The 18,440-nt window shown below is 42.4% G+C and overlaps 1 protein-coding gene across 1 annotated transcript; it reads right to left on the bottom strand.

Annotated features, from left to right (window-relative positions):
- Positions 1-3,773: 3,773 nt before the first annotated feature.
- Positions 3,774-5,528, bottom strand: KLHL34 (kelch like family member 34). Its single transcript, XM_065398985.1, has one exon. It carries the CDS (start codon positions 5,526-5,528, stop codon positions 3,774-3,776), a length of 1,755 nt encoding a protein of 584 aa, XP_065255057.1.
- Between the last annotated feature and the right edge of the window lie 12,912 nt (positions 5,529-18,440).

Raw genomic sequence — 18,440 nt, 5'->3', positions numbered from 1 at the left:
GTGTCTTCTTTTTTGTCAATTTGCTACATTCCAATCCTTTACTCAGTGCAAAAGTAGTTTTTCTATCAATATGTGGGAGGTCTGGTAAATTATATTTTAATGTTACTAAGCTGTGTGAAGTAAACCTTACATGGTCCATGATCCCATTGTAATGGGAATTTGTATATTTTTATGCTACCAATGCTCAGCTTGTGTTTAGCTTGTGCAAAACAAATGAACATGGTTTTTAATAAATAAAAATATATTTAAAAAAATACATTTTGGAAGATGGCGAGCTTTGAAATGAAAGCTCTAGAGGATCAAGGTTTTGTGACTGAAGGTCAGTTGATCTCTTTAAAAATATAATTTTATACTATATAATTCCAGTGTTGCATTACATTTTTGGAGTTCAGGTATTATTTTGATTATGTGGAAAATAAAACATTTTTTTATATTTAATGAAAAACTCTAGGAATTTTCTTAAGTGACAGACAAAAAGGTAAAGCAGTGATCATCGCTGAGTTTTGATGAAAACAGACAAGAATTAGATAAAGAAATAAGGACAAACAAAAAAAATCACTGACAAGTTCAAGTATCAAAAGTTCAGGTGTTAACTATCACATGCTTTTTAAAGCTGGTTTGTAAGAGACCTATAATACGGGTTTATCATCAGTGCAAATGAGTTTCTTTTGTTTGTTTGTATTTTTAATTAAGACCAAATTGTATGTTATCCCCCCTTAATTTTATTGTTGATTCTTTATTAATAATAATATGATTGCTTTTGCACTGATGGTATCAGGTTCATGTGCAGCTTTTTGCAATGACAGCAATCAGACTTCAATCATTTTTGTTAAGGATGTTTAACTCATCCAAAAAAAGTAGCTAAAGAAAAGGATTCCAACTTACTGCTTTCAGTCTGAAACACTTTGTCAACTCCCACATGGCAGAGAGGGAGTAAATAGGATTTTTCAGCTAATCTCCTACTTGTTTCCTAACCTGTTAAATTCAACATTGTGTATGCAGGAAAAATGTGATATTAACAAGGTCAAGAATATAATCTGAAAAACTAGTGACAACTAAAAAGCCTCTGTTTTGCTTTTCAGAGTAGCAGCCGTGTTAGTCTGTATCCGCAAAAATAACAGGAGTACTTGTGGCACCTTAGAGACTAACAAATTTATTAGAGCATAAGCTTTCGTGGGCTACAACCCACTTCTTCGGATGCATATAGAGTGAAACATATATTGAGGAGATATATATACATATATATACAGCATGCTCTCTGTATGTGTGTATATATATCTCCTCAATATATGTTTCACTCTATATGCATCCAAAGAAGTGGGTTGTAGCCCACGAAAGCTTATGCTCTAATAAATTTGTTAGTCTCTAAGGTGCCACAAGTACTCCTGTTGTTTTGCTTTTGAAGAGGAACGGATGTCTCCAGCTTCTGTTGAGTTCACAAACCAATTAAAATGTTTTAAACTTACATAAGATTTCAGCTACATGTGAAACAACCCAGGGAACAGGAGTGAAGCATTTACTTAGACTTGTGCACATGCCCTGGAATGGGCATGGAGGAGGAAAATCCTGAATCATGTATTTATCCTTTACCAGCTTATTGTTTATGAAAAGTGAACAGAGCATGACAAAATATTTGTGCTGCTTTTTAATGTTTTGCTGCAGAAGTTAAGAGTCATGACATGGTTTGATAATACTCATGGCAAATGGAAAAGCACTCATTAGTAGTCCTTACCATGTGTTGTTCACTGAACCAACTTTAGACTATTGCCTGTACAGCTCAGTGAATGTACTTAAACTTTAAGAGCTCGGATATTTACTGGTAGTTAGCTTTGCTGTTGGGATGAAGGCAAGAAAGGAGGAGTGTCTCTCTGTTTATTTGTTTTCAGATTTTTTTTTAATTGCATTTTGGATTGCAAATGTTTTGCAGATTTTGCACAATTGTACAGAGGTGTGGCCTTTCTGCAGCCCATTTGAAATAATTCTAATTCAAGTCAACATGGCTGACGAATCATGTATTAATGTTTGTACGGAATTCTGAATCCAATGTAATATTTGTATCATTTAGAAGAATCTGTTTGTATAAACTGGACATTTATTTACTGCATGGGTACTGACTTGTATATTAAATTTGTGAGGTTTTGTATATTTCTCATAACAAAAAATGCTTGATCTGAAATGAATTGTACTATTGTTCCAAGCATTTACACTCTCGTTATTGTTTTACTGGACCAAAAGTAAATATATTCATATAAAAATTCTTTATATCTGATGGATGTATATGCACATCACGTAGCTGATTCTTTGTTGAAACTAAGGCAGTTTAGACAATGTAGATCCGTTGCTATGCAACAGCTATTCTGCCTGCACTTTACTTTAGAAAAGTCAGCTTGATTGCTGTAAAAGGTGAAAATTAAACATTACAATTTAAGCTAGTCTAGCATGAAAGAGAGGAGAACATTTGTCCCATTCGTTGTGCTGCCTTCTCTTAATAGAATACTAAATGCTCTTGGACAGATATATTTTTACTGTATTAACTTTCAGGCTAGAACGGGAACAGTGCAAGATGAACTAAAATAAATTTAGCTTTTAAATGAATATTTATGAAATTTGTTTTGAGTAAATTAAATCTTTAATCACACTCTGGAATCTAGTCACATAACTGCATTTTACAGTGCCTTAAAATGTCCTCCCAACCCATTCCCTATTACTCTGTCAGCATTGCCAACGTGAAGTGAGGCAATTGCTTTCTCTGGAATAGCCAGACATTTAATATAGAATTTCAAAAGAGTCAAGTTAACTTTCTTTCCTTCTTAGTCCTTGATAAAAGTCAAGCTTTTATTACTTCATTTCCCTCTCATATATTGGTTCAACAGTTAAAAAGAATTTCACCATCATCTTGATCATCATCTAGCAGGACACAGTATGCAGGATGTACTCACTTAAGTAGCTGGATATAGCAACTATTGTTGCATGTTCCACTGTACCTTATAATAATTATATTCATTCAGAACTAGCTGCCTCAGTTAATGTGTGGTTTTGATACAGCAAATATGTACTGTGCCAGTACAGAGCACACTTTAAAGCCCCACCCTGAAGGGCATGCCATAACAAAAGCTATTTCACAGAAAGGTTGCTTCCCCTCTTGGTTCAGTTCCTATATCAAACAATCAATGGTTTAATATATAACCATAATTAAGGCTACATTTTATCCAATCCCTCTTCTCCATGCAGTAATTTCTTGCTGATTAGCTAAGGCACACTCACTTAGCTATTTACTCAAATAATACCATCCTCTAAGTGTTACTTATTAAAGCTGTTACAGGCAACAATTTTCTGATCTTTATATACTACACTTTCATTTTGCTTAGCTATAGTATAAAATTCAATACCACTTACCATCTGGGGAAATGACCTTTAATTAAAAAAAATAGAGATTACATTTTTAACCCTTGCAAAATCTGACTTTAGACAGCTATTAAATGCTTCCAAGGAAGTACAGCATTGGAATTCCTCTACATCATCCTTTCAGGATGTGCTACTTGCCATATCTGCCCTTGGCAAAACCTGCCTTCAGCTATACAAGTCACAGCACATTTTTTCCCATGCTAGTGCCTGATTTCCTGTCCATAAGCACTGTGTGGGGTGTTTACTAAAGCAAAACCTCAACTCTGTTACATTTAGTGCAGTTGCAATTGTCTTTTTTCCTCTGCGGCTGCCCTGCTGTCCTGTTCTTCAGTCGTTGGAAGCATTGACTCAGAAGTTTGGCTCCACTATTATTGGGTGTCCTTAGTTTCTGCCAATTCTGAGAGTTGTAGCACTGCACACTGCAATCCATACCAAGGTAAGGGAAGTTTGCAAATCTCTTCCCAGCAATCATTGTCTATATCATAACCCACCACATCTTGGGTTGGCACCTCCTGGGAGTCTTGCCATTTCTTTCCCCCAATGAGAAGTGCCGTTTCCTCTACCACAGCCAGACCATAGCAAAATCGGTCATAGACCAATGGCCTTAAGCGAGTCCACTGGTTTGGGGCAGGGTCATACCTTTCTATTTCAGAGAATGGTTCATACAGTCCTAAAAATGTGAAGATGGCCTCTCTGATCGTTGCCATCTGATGTCCAAATCGAGCAATGCTCATGGAGGCTTGCTTTCTCCACTGTCCTTCCAAGCTGCTCAAAGAGAACACATCCTTACTTGTGTTGGTTTGATCTGTGTATTTGCCACCTGAGATGTAGATCGTGTTCTTGCAAACTGTACTGGCATGGCCATGCATCTTGCATGGCAATTCTGTAGCCTTTGTCCATCTGTCTCTGCTAATGTTGTAGACTTCAACAGATGAATGCAGTGATCCGGTCTCGCCTCTCCCACCAATTGCAAAGATCTTGTTGTCTAGGATGCAACAAGAAAATTGGCATCTCTTTTCAAGCATTTCTGTGATTTGGGTCCACTTGTTAAATCTTGGGTCATAACGATGGACCTTGTTTGTAACTGACAAGCTGGTGCTTTTCATGTCACTTTGCAAATCTGCTGTTTCCCCACCAAGCACATACAGGTAGTTTCCAATCACACACATGCAGTGATTCTGTACTCTGTCCTGCACCTGCGTTAGAGTTCTCCATTTGTGATTGTAAACATCAAAGGCCATCACATCGCTGACCAGTCCCTCATTGGAAGTCCCTCCTCCTAGCAGGATGATGCGCGTTTGCTGGTTTCTCAGGGTGCTATACTTATCCTGCAGGATGGGCTGTTTAAAAACTAGCGAATGGTAGTTTATTGCTTTTATGATCAAGCATTTAATAGGTGTCGTGAGAGACACTTCTGACTGAGTGTAGACTTTTCTCAGATCTTCCACTGGGATGAGACCAAATCTTATATGTTCTAATAGGTTGCTTCTGTGAATCAACCTGGATTTATCATGCTTCAGCCAGATGAGCACTAGATTCAGGAGGCAGGATTCGTTCACCATAGGGACGTCAGGGGATTCTACCACTGCCATCAACGATCTGAAGTTCAGTAAGAGCAGCTCCATGAAATGCAAATCCAAAAGTTTCCAGAGATTACTGATGATGTATTTTTCTGTCGCCGACAAAGCATCTGGAAGATAGAACTTGGTGGCAATGTTGGCAGAAAAACAGCAATTTTCCAGGGTCAGGTTGTTAACCAAGTACTGATTGCACAGGCCAATAGCCTCAGTCACTTGCAAGTAACTGGCAGCTTCCAGGGTGTCCTCCAGATTCTCAAAAGAAAGGGGCAACCAGGAGGTATAAATGAAATCCAGGACATGCTGGAGACCGGTGGGTGAGATGACTTGTAGGTGAATGACACTGGCTTTGGATTCTTTTGTGTAGCTTTTGAACATAGCTCTGAAATAATCACTGGAGCAGGCCAGCAGGGACTTGTGTGCAGGAAACTCATTTTCCTTCACCTTCAGTAAAATATCACACATCAAGCCTTCGGCTCTAAGCATTTGGTACTGGGAGAGCACAGTACTGCAGTGTGCTTTGCAATAGGCCAGGAAGTAACTCATGGTGCATAATACGATGCTTTAAGCTAATTTATTAAAATTAATATGCACCGACCAATTAGAACAGTTGCACAAATCAACTTGTAGGTCCCTTTGTAAGAATGCCCATCAGAGCCTCCATCTATTCAAGAAAAGCCCAACCGAGAAAATCAGGCCCTCTGAGCCTAGCGGGCTAGCTTAGTACATTTGCAGTGAATTAAACGCATTCATTCAATGAGAAAACAGCTGAACCTAGTATCAGCCTTGGGATGCTTACTTTTCTTGCTTCCATTTCATGCAGAAGGATGGAAAGTCCACAGTTGCGGGGAGCTACTGCTTGGCTGGCCATCATGTGACGGATGTGGGAGCTAGATGACAGTCTTCAGACATGGAATTTTGCGTCGGCTCAGACGTCTCTCTCGCTCCTTCTTTCTCTGCAGGCTAATCAAAGAGCTCGTCTGCGGCTGACAGTGCATGGCATTGAGCAGAAACAGATGGGGGGGGAAGTGATGAGGAGAACGTTTGCCGTTGCTTTTTCTGTCTGAGCCTTGTTTGTATTTCAAACTTAGATAAGTTTAGATCTCACTGACCGTGGGACAACAGACCACGTTTGGTGATCTTCTCTCACTATGTTAGGAAATCTGGGCTGAAGATCAAATCAGCACCCAGGGAGTAGAGCAAAAGGGATTTCTGAGCTTATAAATCTTGTGCCTGGAGGCAGAAAGAGAGGCAAAATTCCATGATTAGTCACTGGTTTAATTTGACATGCATTTCTGAGCCCTTTGGTTTAAATGGTATCACCATAACTCACACCTACCAGAATAGAATGCAAACACAAGCTCCGTGTCATAGCTGTCCAAGAGTTGAACTGAGTGGGGGGTGGGGAGAAGGATAGGGAGGGGGAAGAATCTAGTAGTTTTATGAACAGCCTGAGCCAAAGCATCTGTCATTGAATGACCTGAATGGAAATCACGAGAGTAACACATTTGTATAAAGTGGTGACAAAAATAGATCCCATGTTATGTCATAGTAAACTGAACTCTGTTTATAGAGGAGAGAGAATTGGCATCTGTTACCAGCTGAACTTCTGTGGATAGTCCATAGCTGACTATATTAGCTTTTCCACTTTGAGTTTGTTCTAATTAAGTACAAATAAAGGAGGATTATTTGATTTCTCACCTACGCCTTCTGGGATCTAATTCCCACCAGGGAAAGGAGGTGTGGATGGGCTACATATCTTGGTCTCTTGAGGCTTTAGCTTTATTTGAGTAGCCCTGGGTGCAGGCTCTGAAATGCTGTGATCTGACAACAATCAGGAGTTTCCTTTTGACACCCTTCCTTCCAAACACTCAAGGCTTGCAAAGTGACAGAGTTGATAAAATGCTAGAGCATCCTGCTGCATTGTGGACCAACAGACTCTGGGGCAGGGGCAAAGTCCTGCAGTTGTCCTTTGCTGTCATCCACAGGTAAAGTTTCTCAGCATTCGAGTGGCTACATAATATAATTTTTATTCATCCTCTGTACACTGATAGAATTTCACAGCTGATTGGAGTGTTTTTTTCTAGGAGGGTTTGTTTTCACAGTGTTCCTTTACTGCTAAGTAAAACCTCAGTAATAGGGATGAAGATGATTACTGGCTGCAGTAGATAAAACAGGGCTGAGTGACTTGCTCATGCATCAGAATTATACAGTGTGTCCTACTCTGACTTTTTTTAAATGTGCGTGTTCATTGCTATAGCATTTTAGAAATGATTTTTCTGCATAGACCCACTTTCTGTTTATATTAGAGACCATAAATCAGGGTCTTATTGAAATAATAATCTGTGTTGGTAACTAGATGAAACTAACACATACTGGTCAGGGGGTAAGAAAGAGACATTTTTTCTTATATAAGCTTCCTGTGTCCCTAGGAGGAAATATTAAAACATTTAAGAGGAAATGAAGCAATATTCCGTGATTTAGGTCAAGCAATCTGATTGGCCTGTTCCCTTTCTTTTTTGCACCAACTAAAGATAAAATGATTCCCCAGTACCATCAAACTTGTGCAGTCAGTCTCCCTGTGGGTTCAGAGTGGATGTTAAATGCTCCATTCCTCATTGTCACGGTGACACTTCCTTTGCTTTTGTTTTGTACATGATGTAGATGATACAAGGGTGCAATCAGACCCAGGCTGTTTAAAAGACTCTCAAAACTGTAGCTGATCCATTGTGTCACTGTAACCAGGAAAGGAGATGTGACTGCAGCTAAACGAAATGGGGCTTCTCTATACACAAAAGCTCCACTGGTTTAACTCAAATCAGTAACTGAGGCTTGGTCTACAGCCAGGGTTGCACCAGCTTAACTATCAGGGTAATGTTAACCTACTTAGTTGAACTGGTACAGCTTTCTGTGTTGACACTCTGATGTTAATGCAAGCTGGCTTATATTGGTTTACCTTACATTTTTAAATTAGAAGGGTAGTAGTACCTACTGTAAATATATAGTGTAAATTATAGATGCAGGCTAAACTGATGTACGCCAATTTTAAACTGATATGTGTCCACACACAGAGTTGTGCTGATTTAACTAAATCTATTTAACATCATACCTACAACTGGTGTAACTGCGTATAGACAAACTCTGACAAGCTAAATTGATATGTGCCAGTTGTAAATTTATTGAAATGTGTCCAATCAATTTCAGCTAAACTGTTGCAATAGTTACGTGCAGAGCAGCCCTCAGTTATGCCCATGTAAATCTGAAGTGAATGAAAGCAGAATTTGGTTCATTTTAACGGCCACTTAGCTGGTAGAAATATTTGTCTGGGGCATTTATTTGTCTGACTGGTCATTTAATTAATTACAGAAAGACCTAAACATTGGGGTGGTTTATTTTTTTAATGGGGAGTTGAAATAAAATTAAATCTTTCCTTGAGTACGTCTCCAAAGTGTGGTGTTATAAGAGCAATACCCTCATGCCAAACTGTAAAGTTTTTTGGTTGAATATAATGAGAAAGGTTATAATATTTTTTTATTTCAAAGTAAGGAACTTTTCTCACTGGTTGGTTGGTTGGCAGATCAAACCCATTGCTTTTACCTGAATCACTAGATAGCCTTTAAAGTTAGGTTCAAATTGATATTTCAATTACATATAATTTACTTGAGAAACCAAACTTTTTTTTTTAAACTATATGCATCCATTAGATTTAGTGAAGCTACTTGGCAGAGACTTTTAGCATATTTTCTATCTAAAATGGAAATGGTCTGGAATAAAACCTCACAGTTCTATGGAAGTACCAAAAAGCCTTCAATACCGTGGAAATGCCAGATGAGAATGGGTTGTACAAAACAGATAAGAATGGGTTGTGTAAAACTTTTGGGCTTTCACTTTTGCAATTATTTTTTTCCATTGAAAAGCTGGGAAATATCATACATTGCAAAGCTTTGTCCAACGTCATCAAATAGCTTTAACAGACCACAAGTTAGCAAATATTTCTATTACCTTTATAAATGTTTCCATTATTTTTTAAGGAAAGGGCACAGAAAAGAGAAAAAACAGTGTACAAAGTTACACAATTAAAACTGGGATCATCAGTGACAAGTAGTTCACAGTAAAACAGTCATTACAAAGAGGTGCCAAGGGCAGGATTTTAGCTACAAAATGTTACATAGGAAATAAGCCTGTGGTGGGTATTACACTGACACTACAAAGAGATGCGAAGGAAAAAATATGCTGACTTTTGAGCTGCACACAAGTGACATCACTTTAAGCAAATCTCTTTTAGTTGCTGATCCAGCTTGTGAAGTTATTTCTCATATTCTTCCCCCTCCTCTTCTCTTTTTCAGGTGCTCTTTTGTTTGTCTCCCAGGAGGACACATTTAATTAGCATGTTTATTGCTCCCTCAATGGATTAAATATGTGTTTCTCATTGAATAAAAAGCAGGTTGGGAAAGTTTTTAAATAGGGTTTACATGTCAGAGTGATTGCTGTGGGATGGGCATCAGGGCCAGCTCCAGGCACCAGCGCAGGAAGCAGGCGCTTGGGGCGGCCAGTGGGAAGGGGCGGCACGTCTGGGTCTTCGGCGGCAATTTGGCGGTGGGTCCCTCACTCCCTCTCGGAGGGAAGGACCGGCTGCCGAATTAATTGCTGCTGAAGAATGAAGATCACGGCTTTTTTTTTTTTCTTCGCCACTTGGGGGGGGGGGCAAAAAAGCTGCAGACGGCCCTGATGGGCATGTCAATATTTGGACTGTTGCTACCACATGAGCTACTAAAGAATAACAACAAGCAGATAGAAAATAATGTGTAGAATATTTGATAAAGAGACCTATTATAATTTGCTCCTTGGATCAGCAGGAGGAGAGAGGTGGTGGTTATGCTGGGGGCTTTCTCCCAGGAGCTCAACTGGGGAAAGAAGTTTTCCCTTGTGGTCTGGTGCCCAGAGTGGCCTCGTGCCCCCAGGCTGCCCAGGAGTTGCTCTGAATCAGTATGCCCCCTGACCATCCCCCTCTCCAGCCAATGCTACCCACTTTGGAGGCTGTGCTGGGGTTCTATCGGGGGAAGGGGGGGAACTTCAGGCTTCAGGTGGGTGTTCCAGCATCAAGGGGCACCCTGGATCTGGCCAGCTTCTGGGCTGAATCAGAATGGGAGCTTTGCAACTGACTTAGCAGAAACCAGATTGGGCCCTAAATTAAAACTACTTTACTGATTGTCCACTTGTGATTAGAAAGCAGGAATGCCGTGCTACCACAGAGCAGTCATGCATGAACAACTAACCTGACAATTCCTGCTCCCTGGGCTAGAACATGTAGAGTGACCAGATGTCCCGATTTTATAGGGACAGTCCCGATTTTGGGGTCTTTTTCTTATATAGGCTCCTATTACCCCCCACCCCCATCCCGATTTTTCACATTTGCTGTCTGGTCACCCTAAGAACATGTGCCACTATTCAGTCCTGTTACTGGGCTGGGCTTCTCCCCAGTTCCAAAGTACAGTGCTGCCACATACCCAGGCTTGTTCAAGGAGGTTTGTTGTCTTCAAACCAGCAAGTAAACAGACTGAAAACTGTCTTTTAACTCAATTCTGTTCCCTCAGGGTTCAGGGCCACCCCTCCTAGGTGTCTCTGTCACTCCTACTCCTGGCAGCTTCCCAGAGCATCTGGCCCCTTGCTCCAGGGACCCATCACCAGCATTTGCTCCCTTCCACTGTGGCTCTCTCCCACAGCTGCCCACTTGCAGCTCTTTATGGCCCAGGTATAGCCCAGCCCTCTCTAATAGCTTGGTTGGACTCACCTGCTCTGGTCCAGGGTGCTGGCCTCAGTCTATTGATGGGGACCAGCTACCCTGTGACAAGCCCCTAGTAGCTTGCTAAAGTACAGCACCAGTTGGCTTTGGGATGCACATATGATCCACAATGCTGGGGTGGCCTATGTGATGAGGTTACTTCCAATTTAACCTCCTATTGCTTTTATATGGACAGAAAAGAGAGGACAAGGAACACCCAATGCCCTGAGACCACAGAGGAAAGAACACAAATGATGGTTTCCTCTATCAAAACACCGCCAGAATCAGGTAGTGCTAAGAATATTTACAGAGTGCAATGGACACTGCGGAGGTCTCTCTGAGATCAAGATGTGTTTAATATACCAGATGGCTAGAATTAAATCCTCTCCAGCTCCCCTAATTCAAAATCATTCCAGCACTCCCTAAGCCACAGAATTTTTCCTTCCTCACAAAAATGAGGCAGTGGCATAATGCAACATTATTAAACAGACTGAATCTGTTACCATTTCAGGTAGCAAGTGTCTGATCTGAACTCACAACTGCTGACGTGGAAATGGAAGTTTTTAAGAATTCCTGGAGTTAGTTACATCATCATCATCTTCATGTTGTTCTTCAAATCCATAACAAAAGCTTAGTTGCCCTGGAAGTGAGTAGTGGAGGGAGAATGCACAGCTGTGCTGTACATATTTAATTTACAAACACACATGCAGGTTTGAATAATTTTAGGCAGTGATCTCACTGGTAAGGAAATAGAACATAATTTTATAGACTGGGTGAAACCCACTGAAATGAACGGTGGAGAAGCTTGCGAGGAAGAATGAATGATGTGCAAGGCAATTCTCGCAAGTAAAGAGATTATTTTTTTAATGATGCATGACTAAATAAGATTAGGCTTGATTGTGGCAAAGGCACTCGTGATGTGCATTGTATACAGGGCCAGCCTGCATGGGTTCGTTGCCAAGTGCATGGCTAGCAATCCTCACTGATAGTTTGACAAGCACAGACCAGAGATTAGAAACAGTTTGTATGGATAGCTGGTCAGAGACTTGGTGCTGGAGCCTCGGCTCACCTGGAAGGAAGCCAGACATTGTCCCTCCGCACAGGGAGCAGACAGTCACTATCTCCCACAATTGGGAGAAAGAATCATTTTTGCTTAATGTTTACTTTCTGTTTTTGACTGTGACCGATACAGCACTTTCCTGCAATATCCTTGACAGACCATATGATATTAAATGTATGTATTATTGTGGGCTGGGATTGTATGTAACCTCTCTAGGAGGGAGATGTGATACCTGGAAGTTGAAAAGGCTATATTGACAACGAGCTAGACAAATATGGACTTTTGGGACAGTAAGTGTTAAGTGGATTTCCTGGGGAATCCCTAGAGAGAAGTTAATGCAAATTCCCCAACTGCGGTTATGCAAAAACCCAGCCTTTTGAAGCTATGCACAAGGCAGCGAGGGTGACCACCTCACTCCTGGTGTGATCCAGATGGGAAATTTGCACAGGCTCACCCTGCTTGCAGAGGTGAATCAAACCTGTTTTTCTTCAGTAGGAACCAGATCAGTCCCTGAGAGATTACTGTCACAGCTCAGGGAAACTGCACCTGTATTTCCCCTCAATGGCTCAACTCTCAGGCTTTCAGCTTTCTAGGCTGTAGACCCACCCCTCTCTCCTTTTTGACTGGGGTATTTCCAGGCTGAACAGTATCCTGCATTGACTGTGTTGTTCCTAACAAAAGATAGTGTGCCTCAACAAGCCTGCTTGCTTCTCCCCTCGGAAATGGTTCACGGTGTAATTGCCAACCATTATAAATTACCACACAGCACTTCCTATGCAAGCCTATTGCATTCCTTACCTAAAAGTACTACAGTGAAAACATATTAAAAACAATAAAAGAGCCTACACACATGCTAATAAGCTTACACGATACCACCCCAACTGTCTCCAACATGGGCTTTGGCAGGTGAGTCCTTCAAAACCCCCAGAGGGGTCTCTTTTGCGTCACAAGTTCATAACAGCCTTAGCTCAGAACCAGCACTCAGTTTTATGGGCCCCAGTAAGAACATAGGAGCAACCATACTTGGTCAGACCAATGGACCATCTGGCCCAGGATTCCTATCTTCTGACAGTAGCCAGTGCCAGGTGCTTCAGAGGAAATGAAGAGAACAGGGCAATATTGAGTAAGTCATCCTCTGTTATCCAGTTCCAGCTTCTGGCAGGTGGAATTTAGGAACAGCTGGAGCATGGGGTTGCATCCCTGACCATCTTGGCTAACAGCCATTGATGGACCTAACCTCCATTAACTTATCTCATTCTTTTTTAAATCCAGTTTTACTTTTGGCCTTCACAACATCCCTTGGCAATGACCTGCTTTGCCGACGTGATCAATTTTAGCTGTTTTGGGTTACAATTCACTTTAGTCTTGAACCCAGGGGTAATGAAATGTTGCCACCCATATTGTATGACTGCAGGGCAGCAGAACTGTACTTAATGTGCCCTAATTGAGGGGGTCTCTTTAATTTACCTCACTTGCTGAGCAGAGTAGAGCTGCCAAATCCAAGTGAAAGGGGTGAGGGCAGGTGTTTCTGTCTGGTGGTGTGAACTCCGATTAAAGAGTCCTAGATACCATTGGCCCCTTGTAGAGTCCTTGTTTCTGTTCAGTGATTGCTAGAGCTGTAGTCACCAACAAGCAGGTCTAGGGGGCTGGACCATTGACCTGGCATAGGGACAATGTGGCAGCAAAAGACAACGTGGAGGGGGCAGCAGCAGTGAGGTGCCCACTACCCACTGAAATCACTAAGCTCTGGGCCAAGTGGTGGAACCTCAGAACACAGCACTGCAGCTTGCGGCAAAGGCAGCAGCAACAGCGGCGGAGATAACAAAAGCAGCAAGAAGTGGTGAGCAGCAGAGGCATTGCTTGCCTCCTTTCTTCCCCCCATTTAGGGGTGGGAGGTGAACCCACGTGGATGCATGCCTGAATTCTGGAACTTTGCTGACTTTGGACAAGCAACTGTGAGGGGTGTGCAGCAGAGGGAAAGGAGAGTGGTGCATTAAAGGGACATTCGTTCGTCGGACTTTCACTCCGTGAGGTGGGAAATTGAGGCAAGGGACTACTGCCCAAGATACCGTGGGGTGGGTGTTCATGATTTGCATACTTTTGAATCATTATTGAGATGTTTTCCCAAATTAATGCGGTGATCCCTGCCCCTTTTTATACACAGACTCAGTGCTTGTGAGTGGGGAAACATTGCCTCTTAGAAGCGCCTGGGGGTAGTGTTTAGTTTTCCCAGATTTCTGAGTGGGGATAGGGGGCTTGAGCCAGTCCGGATTTGTATTGTTAAAAGGAACCCGTAGACCTGGGCCTTGCTGCTGCTGACACCGCCTGGAAGTAGGGTTACATTAGGAATCCTTATCAAATGTGAGATGCATTATTTATCTCCTTGCTCTCATTATTCTCCTCTAGCTCGTCTCCCAGCAAGACCCCAAATATTGCCTTGCTAATCAAAAGCAACGATTTACTTAAACCAGTTCAAAGGGCTGAGTAGTCACTTATTTAAGTTTAAACCGCCTTATTTTGGGTTAGCTCAAGTTGGTTAGGAATTGACTTAAACTAAATCAAATGAATCACTCTTAAACTGAAACAAGTATGTCCACTGGTTTAACCATGTGGGTTTAAAATCACACCCTAAGGTATGTCTACACTTAAAACGCTACCATCACTGTAGCGCAATGGGAGTAGTTCTCCTGTCAGCACAAGTAATCCACCTCTCCAAGAGCCAGTAGCTAGGTCAATGGAAGACCTAGCGCTGTCTACACGAGGACTTGTGTCAGTTTAACTGTGCCATTCAGGAATGTGGATTTTTCACAACCCCTGAGCCATGTCGTCGTGACAACCTAATTTTCTAGTACAGACCAGGCCTAAGTTAAACCATTGCAGGCAAGGCCTAACAGTGCAAAGTGTGTCTTCCTGCTGCTGTGCAGTTGCTGGGCAACTTTTCAATTTTGCCAAAGCAGGGCAAAGGCCACTGCTTTTGTTAGGCCTTTCCTCACACCACAGGGACAAAATGGCAGACAAACAGGGGAAAGCAAAGGGCAGAATGCCCTGCTAACAGTGCAAGCTCGCTGAGAAGGCAAGCCATACTCAAAATACCTGAAAACTAACTAGCTTTCATTAGCTGTTAAGGCTGCCTGGTCTGCTCGTGAGTCTGCAGCTGACCCATCTCCTGAGGGCTCCTATTCACCCTCAGCAGAGCACGTTGACTTGCTCTCCATTAAACTGATGGCTGTTGAACTCTCTGGGCCCCCTCCAGCCTCTTCAAGCTGCCACACAGTTGGATTTGGCCTGGATTCCTCTTAAGTATTAAAAATAATCCTTTTGTCAGCAAGAAAGTGGGTTGGTATTCTTCAGCAGGACGCCATGCCCTTTCCAGACAATTCAGAGCCCTCTGTAAGAAGTCAGTTAGGTTTAATTCCTCCCTTTCCTCATCCTATTCACCCCATGGGACAGAGGGGCAGCATAGAGCCCGTCTGCTGGTTTCATGATGTCCCAAGAACCCCTGATGCAAGTGGTAATCATCAGCAACTATTGCCACTGTTTTTTTGCCCCCTTCTTGCCCCTGCAATATGAGAGAGGTGGAGCTAGATGAAGATTTCAGCCAAATGGAGGTACTGTACAACAGTGAAAAGCTGGTGTAAGGAAGATCAGAATCAAGCCCAATGTGTCTGCCTTAGATAGCTTACAGACTAAATTAAGGCTTGACATCACAAGGAATGGTATCATTAGTCTTGTAGGGAGGAAGAGAGAGCACCGGAGACAACAATAAGATCATGCAGTTGCTTTGGTTGGTACTGTGAGCATTTTGACACTCAAGCAATTTTTGCTGATGATACTGTTACTAAAGGGGGGAAGACCATGTTTTTTGAACCCTTGAGCCTCACAGCCTGTGAAATCTAGATCTCCCTCACCTCTTAGTAACAGGAATAAAATTTAACAAAATTATGTTTCCTCTGACCAGGTTTTTAATCTGCACAATGGAAAGTAAAGAAATAATTTTGTACTTTAAATCTATGTCACTATTAGTGGAGTTTCACTGCATCTTAGTTCAGCATAAGGGGGTGCCACTGAGTAAGCTAAATCAAACATTGTAGAGAAAGATTACAATAAATTTGTTCTCCCCCACATCTCAACACCACAAAAGTAACCCTGGCTCTTTTCTAGAGATGAGTAATTACAGCTTCTTGTAAACAAAAAAGGAAGCATTAAGATCCAGCTACAGCCCTGCAAATCTGTGGCTATCCGCTTTATATCCACGGACCATGTTTTTGGATCGGATGCAGATACAAAATTTGTATCCGCACAGGACTCTAGATCCAGCAGGTGGCTTGAAATGACCATTTCTGTGGCTTCCCTCTGCTCCATTCTTCTACCAAATAGCAATATTTGAAAAGTAGTAGTTGAAGGATTTAAACAGATCTTGTATCCTGGACCTGAACCTTATATTAGTGGGTAGTGGCAATGGTTGTGAAATTGGCAATGGAAAGGTACAGACAGAAATGAAATATTTATGCCACTCGCTGCCTACCCTCCCAAAATGTGTCAGTCTGCCTTTGACTAAGATAAGGTGCAATATCTGTTCAACATTTGATACAACATCTTTCAGGGGTTTATATTATGCATTTTCAGGGGAATGGAGTAGCTCTTAACTTGAGTTAGTTCTTTCCCCACATCATTCAGGAAATACCTGCATGCTCAGAGTTTCCTAATATTGGGGCATAACCTCAGTCTGTTGATTTCATTGGTGCTACATTGATTTATGCCAGCTGAGGATCTGTTCTAGTATCTTTTAGAACTGTATAGAGTAACTTGGGTAGATGGAGGTCAGCAGCTCCTTTCTGGGGAAGTGAACAGCATGGAATCAGGGGCTGCAACACCTGGACTGGCATTTGGAATTTGGAGCCCCTGGAATTTGCAGTTATCTGATGTGACTTCCTTTCAATCTTTTCCTCCCTCCCATCGGTAAAGCTCCCCAACTTCTCCGCCAACCCTCCTTTTCTGTCTAGGTATAGGTTTGTCTTGCTAAAACCTTTCTTGGGGTTTTATACTGCCACCCATCACTGGAGTATCTGAGCTCCTTCCACATAAAATCAATAGCTACAGTGAAGTCCTTAGTATACTGCACAGAGTCTCTGGTACTTCTCCTTTTCACGGTCAAACATCTGCATGGAATAGAGGTTTTGGTTTAGGTTTTTGTTTTTTTTTTTTTAAATATTAATTTCCTCCTTTTTTTGATTGGTTGAGGTTTACAGGTAGAAAGGGGTAGCAGTATAGTGAGTGTCATTCTTATTATGGAAAGGCTTTTTCAAAGAGGAAAGTTTTGCTGCATTTCCTAAAGCTGGTCAGACAGTGATGATAGAATTGTAGGACTGGAAGGGACCTCGAAAGGACATCTAGTCCAGTCCCCTGCACTCATGGCAGGACTAAGTATTATCTAGTTCTAGACCATCTCTGACAGGTGTTTGTCTAACCTGCTCTTAAAAATCTCCAATGATGGAGATTCCACAACCTCCCTAGGGACTTTATTCCAGTGCTTAACCACCCTGACAGTTAGGAAGTTTTTCCCAATGTCCAACCTAACCTGCCCCATTGCTTCTTGTCCTATTATTGGTTATTAATGGTTCCCAGTCCTGCTGGAAAAGTATAACAAGTGGGGTTCCACAGGGGTCTGTTTTGGGACCGGCTCTGTTCAATATCTTCATCAACGACTTAGATATTGGCATAGAAAGTACGCTTATTAAGTTTGCAGATGATACCAAACTGGGAGGGATTGCAACTGCTTTGGAGGATAGGGTCATAATTCAAAATGATCTGGATAAATTAGAGAAATGGTCTGAGGTAAACAGGATGAAGTTTAACAAAGACAAATGCAAAGTGCTCCACTTAGGAAGGAACAATCAGTTTCACACATGCAGACTGGGAAGAGACTGTCTAGGAAGGAGTATGTCAGAAAGGGATCTGAGCAAGCTGGTGCTTGGGGCGGCAGATTGTTGGAGGCGGCATTCTGCCCAATCCTAGGGCGGCACGGCCGCTTTTTGTTTTTGTTTTTGTTCTTGTTCCGCTCCGGCCGCCCTGTAGGGGGCGATGGCGCAGAGAACCAGAGCGCCCTGCAGGGCAGTCCTCTTCCTTCCCTCCCCGCCGACCGGAGCGGAGCCCTCGCGGCAGGCGGCAGGAGGCGGCGCAGCGGGAGGGGCCGCGTGGCAGCGCCCCTGCTGTAGCCCTGGCCGCCCCCTTCTCTCTCTCTCCCGCCCGCTCCCTCCCCCTCCCCCCCCAGCCGGTCCCCCTGCACCTGCGCTCCGGCTGCACCACAGGGTGTTTTTTTTTGCTTTGCCGTTCTGGCCGCCCCGTTTTTTTGTTTCTTTTTTCTTGGGGCGGCCAAAAAGCCAGAGCCGGCCCTGTATAGTGGACCACAAGCTAAATATGAGTCAACAGTGTGATGCTGTTGCAAAAAAAGCAAACATGATTCTGGGATGCATTAACAGGTGTGTTGTGAGCAAGACACAAGAAGTCATTCTTCCGCTCTACTCTGCGCTGGTTAGGCCTCAACTGGAGTATTGTGTCCAGTTCCGGGCACCGCATTTCAAGAAAGATGTGGAGAAATTGGAGAGGATCCAGAGAA

This window comes from Emys orbicularis, chromosome 1, assembly GCF_028017835.1.
Source record: "Emys orbicularis isolate rEmyOrb1 chromosome 1, rEmyOrb1.hap1, whole genome shotgun sequence".
Taxonomy (NCBI): domain Eukaryota; kingdom Metazoa; phylum Chordata; order Testudines; family Emydidae; genus Emys; species Emys orbicularis.
The sequence above is the reverse complement of the archived record's forward strand: the minus strand, read 5'-3'. Positions and strand labels throughout refer to the sequence as shown.

Coding starts and splice junctions, on each gene's coding strand:
- KLHL34 (XM_065398985.1), bottom strand. CDS start 5,528: ATGAGTTACTTCCTGGCCTATTGCAAAGCACACTGCAGTACTGTGCTC.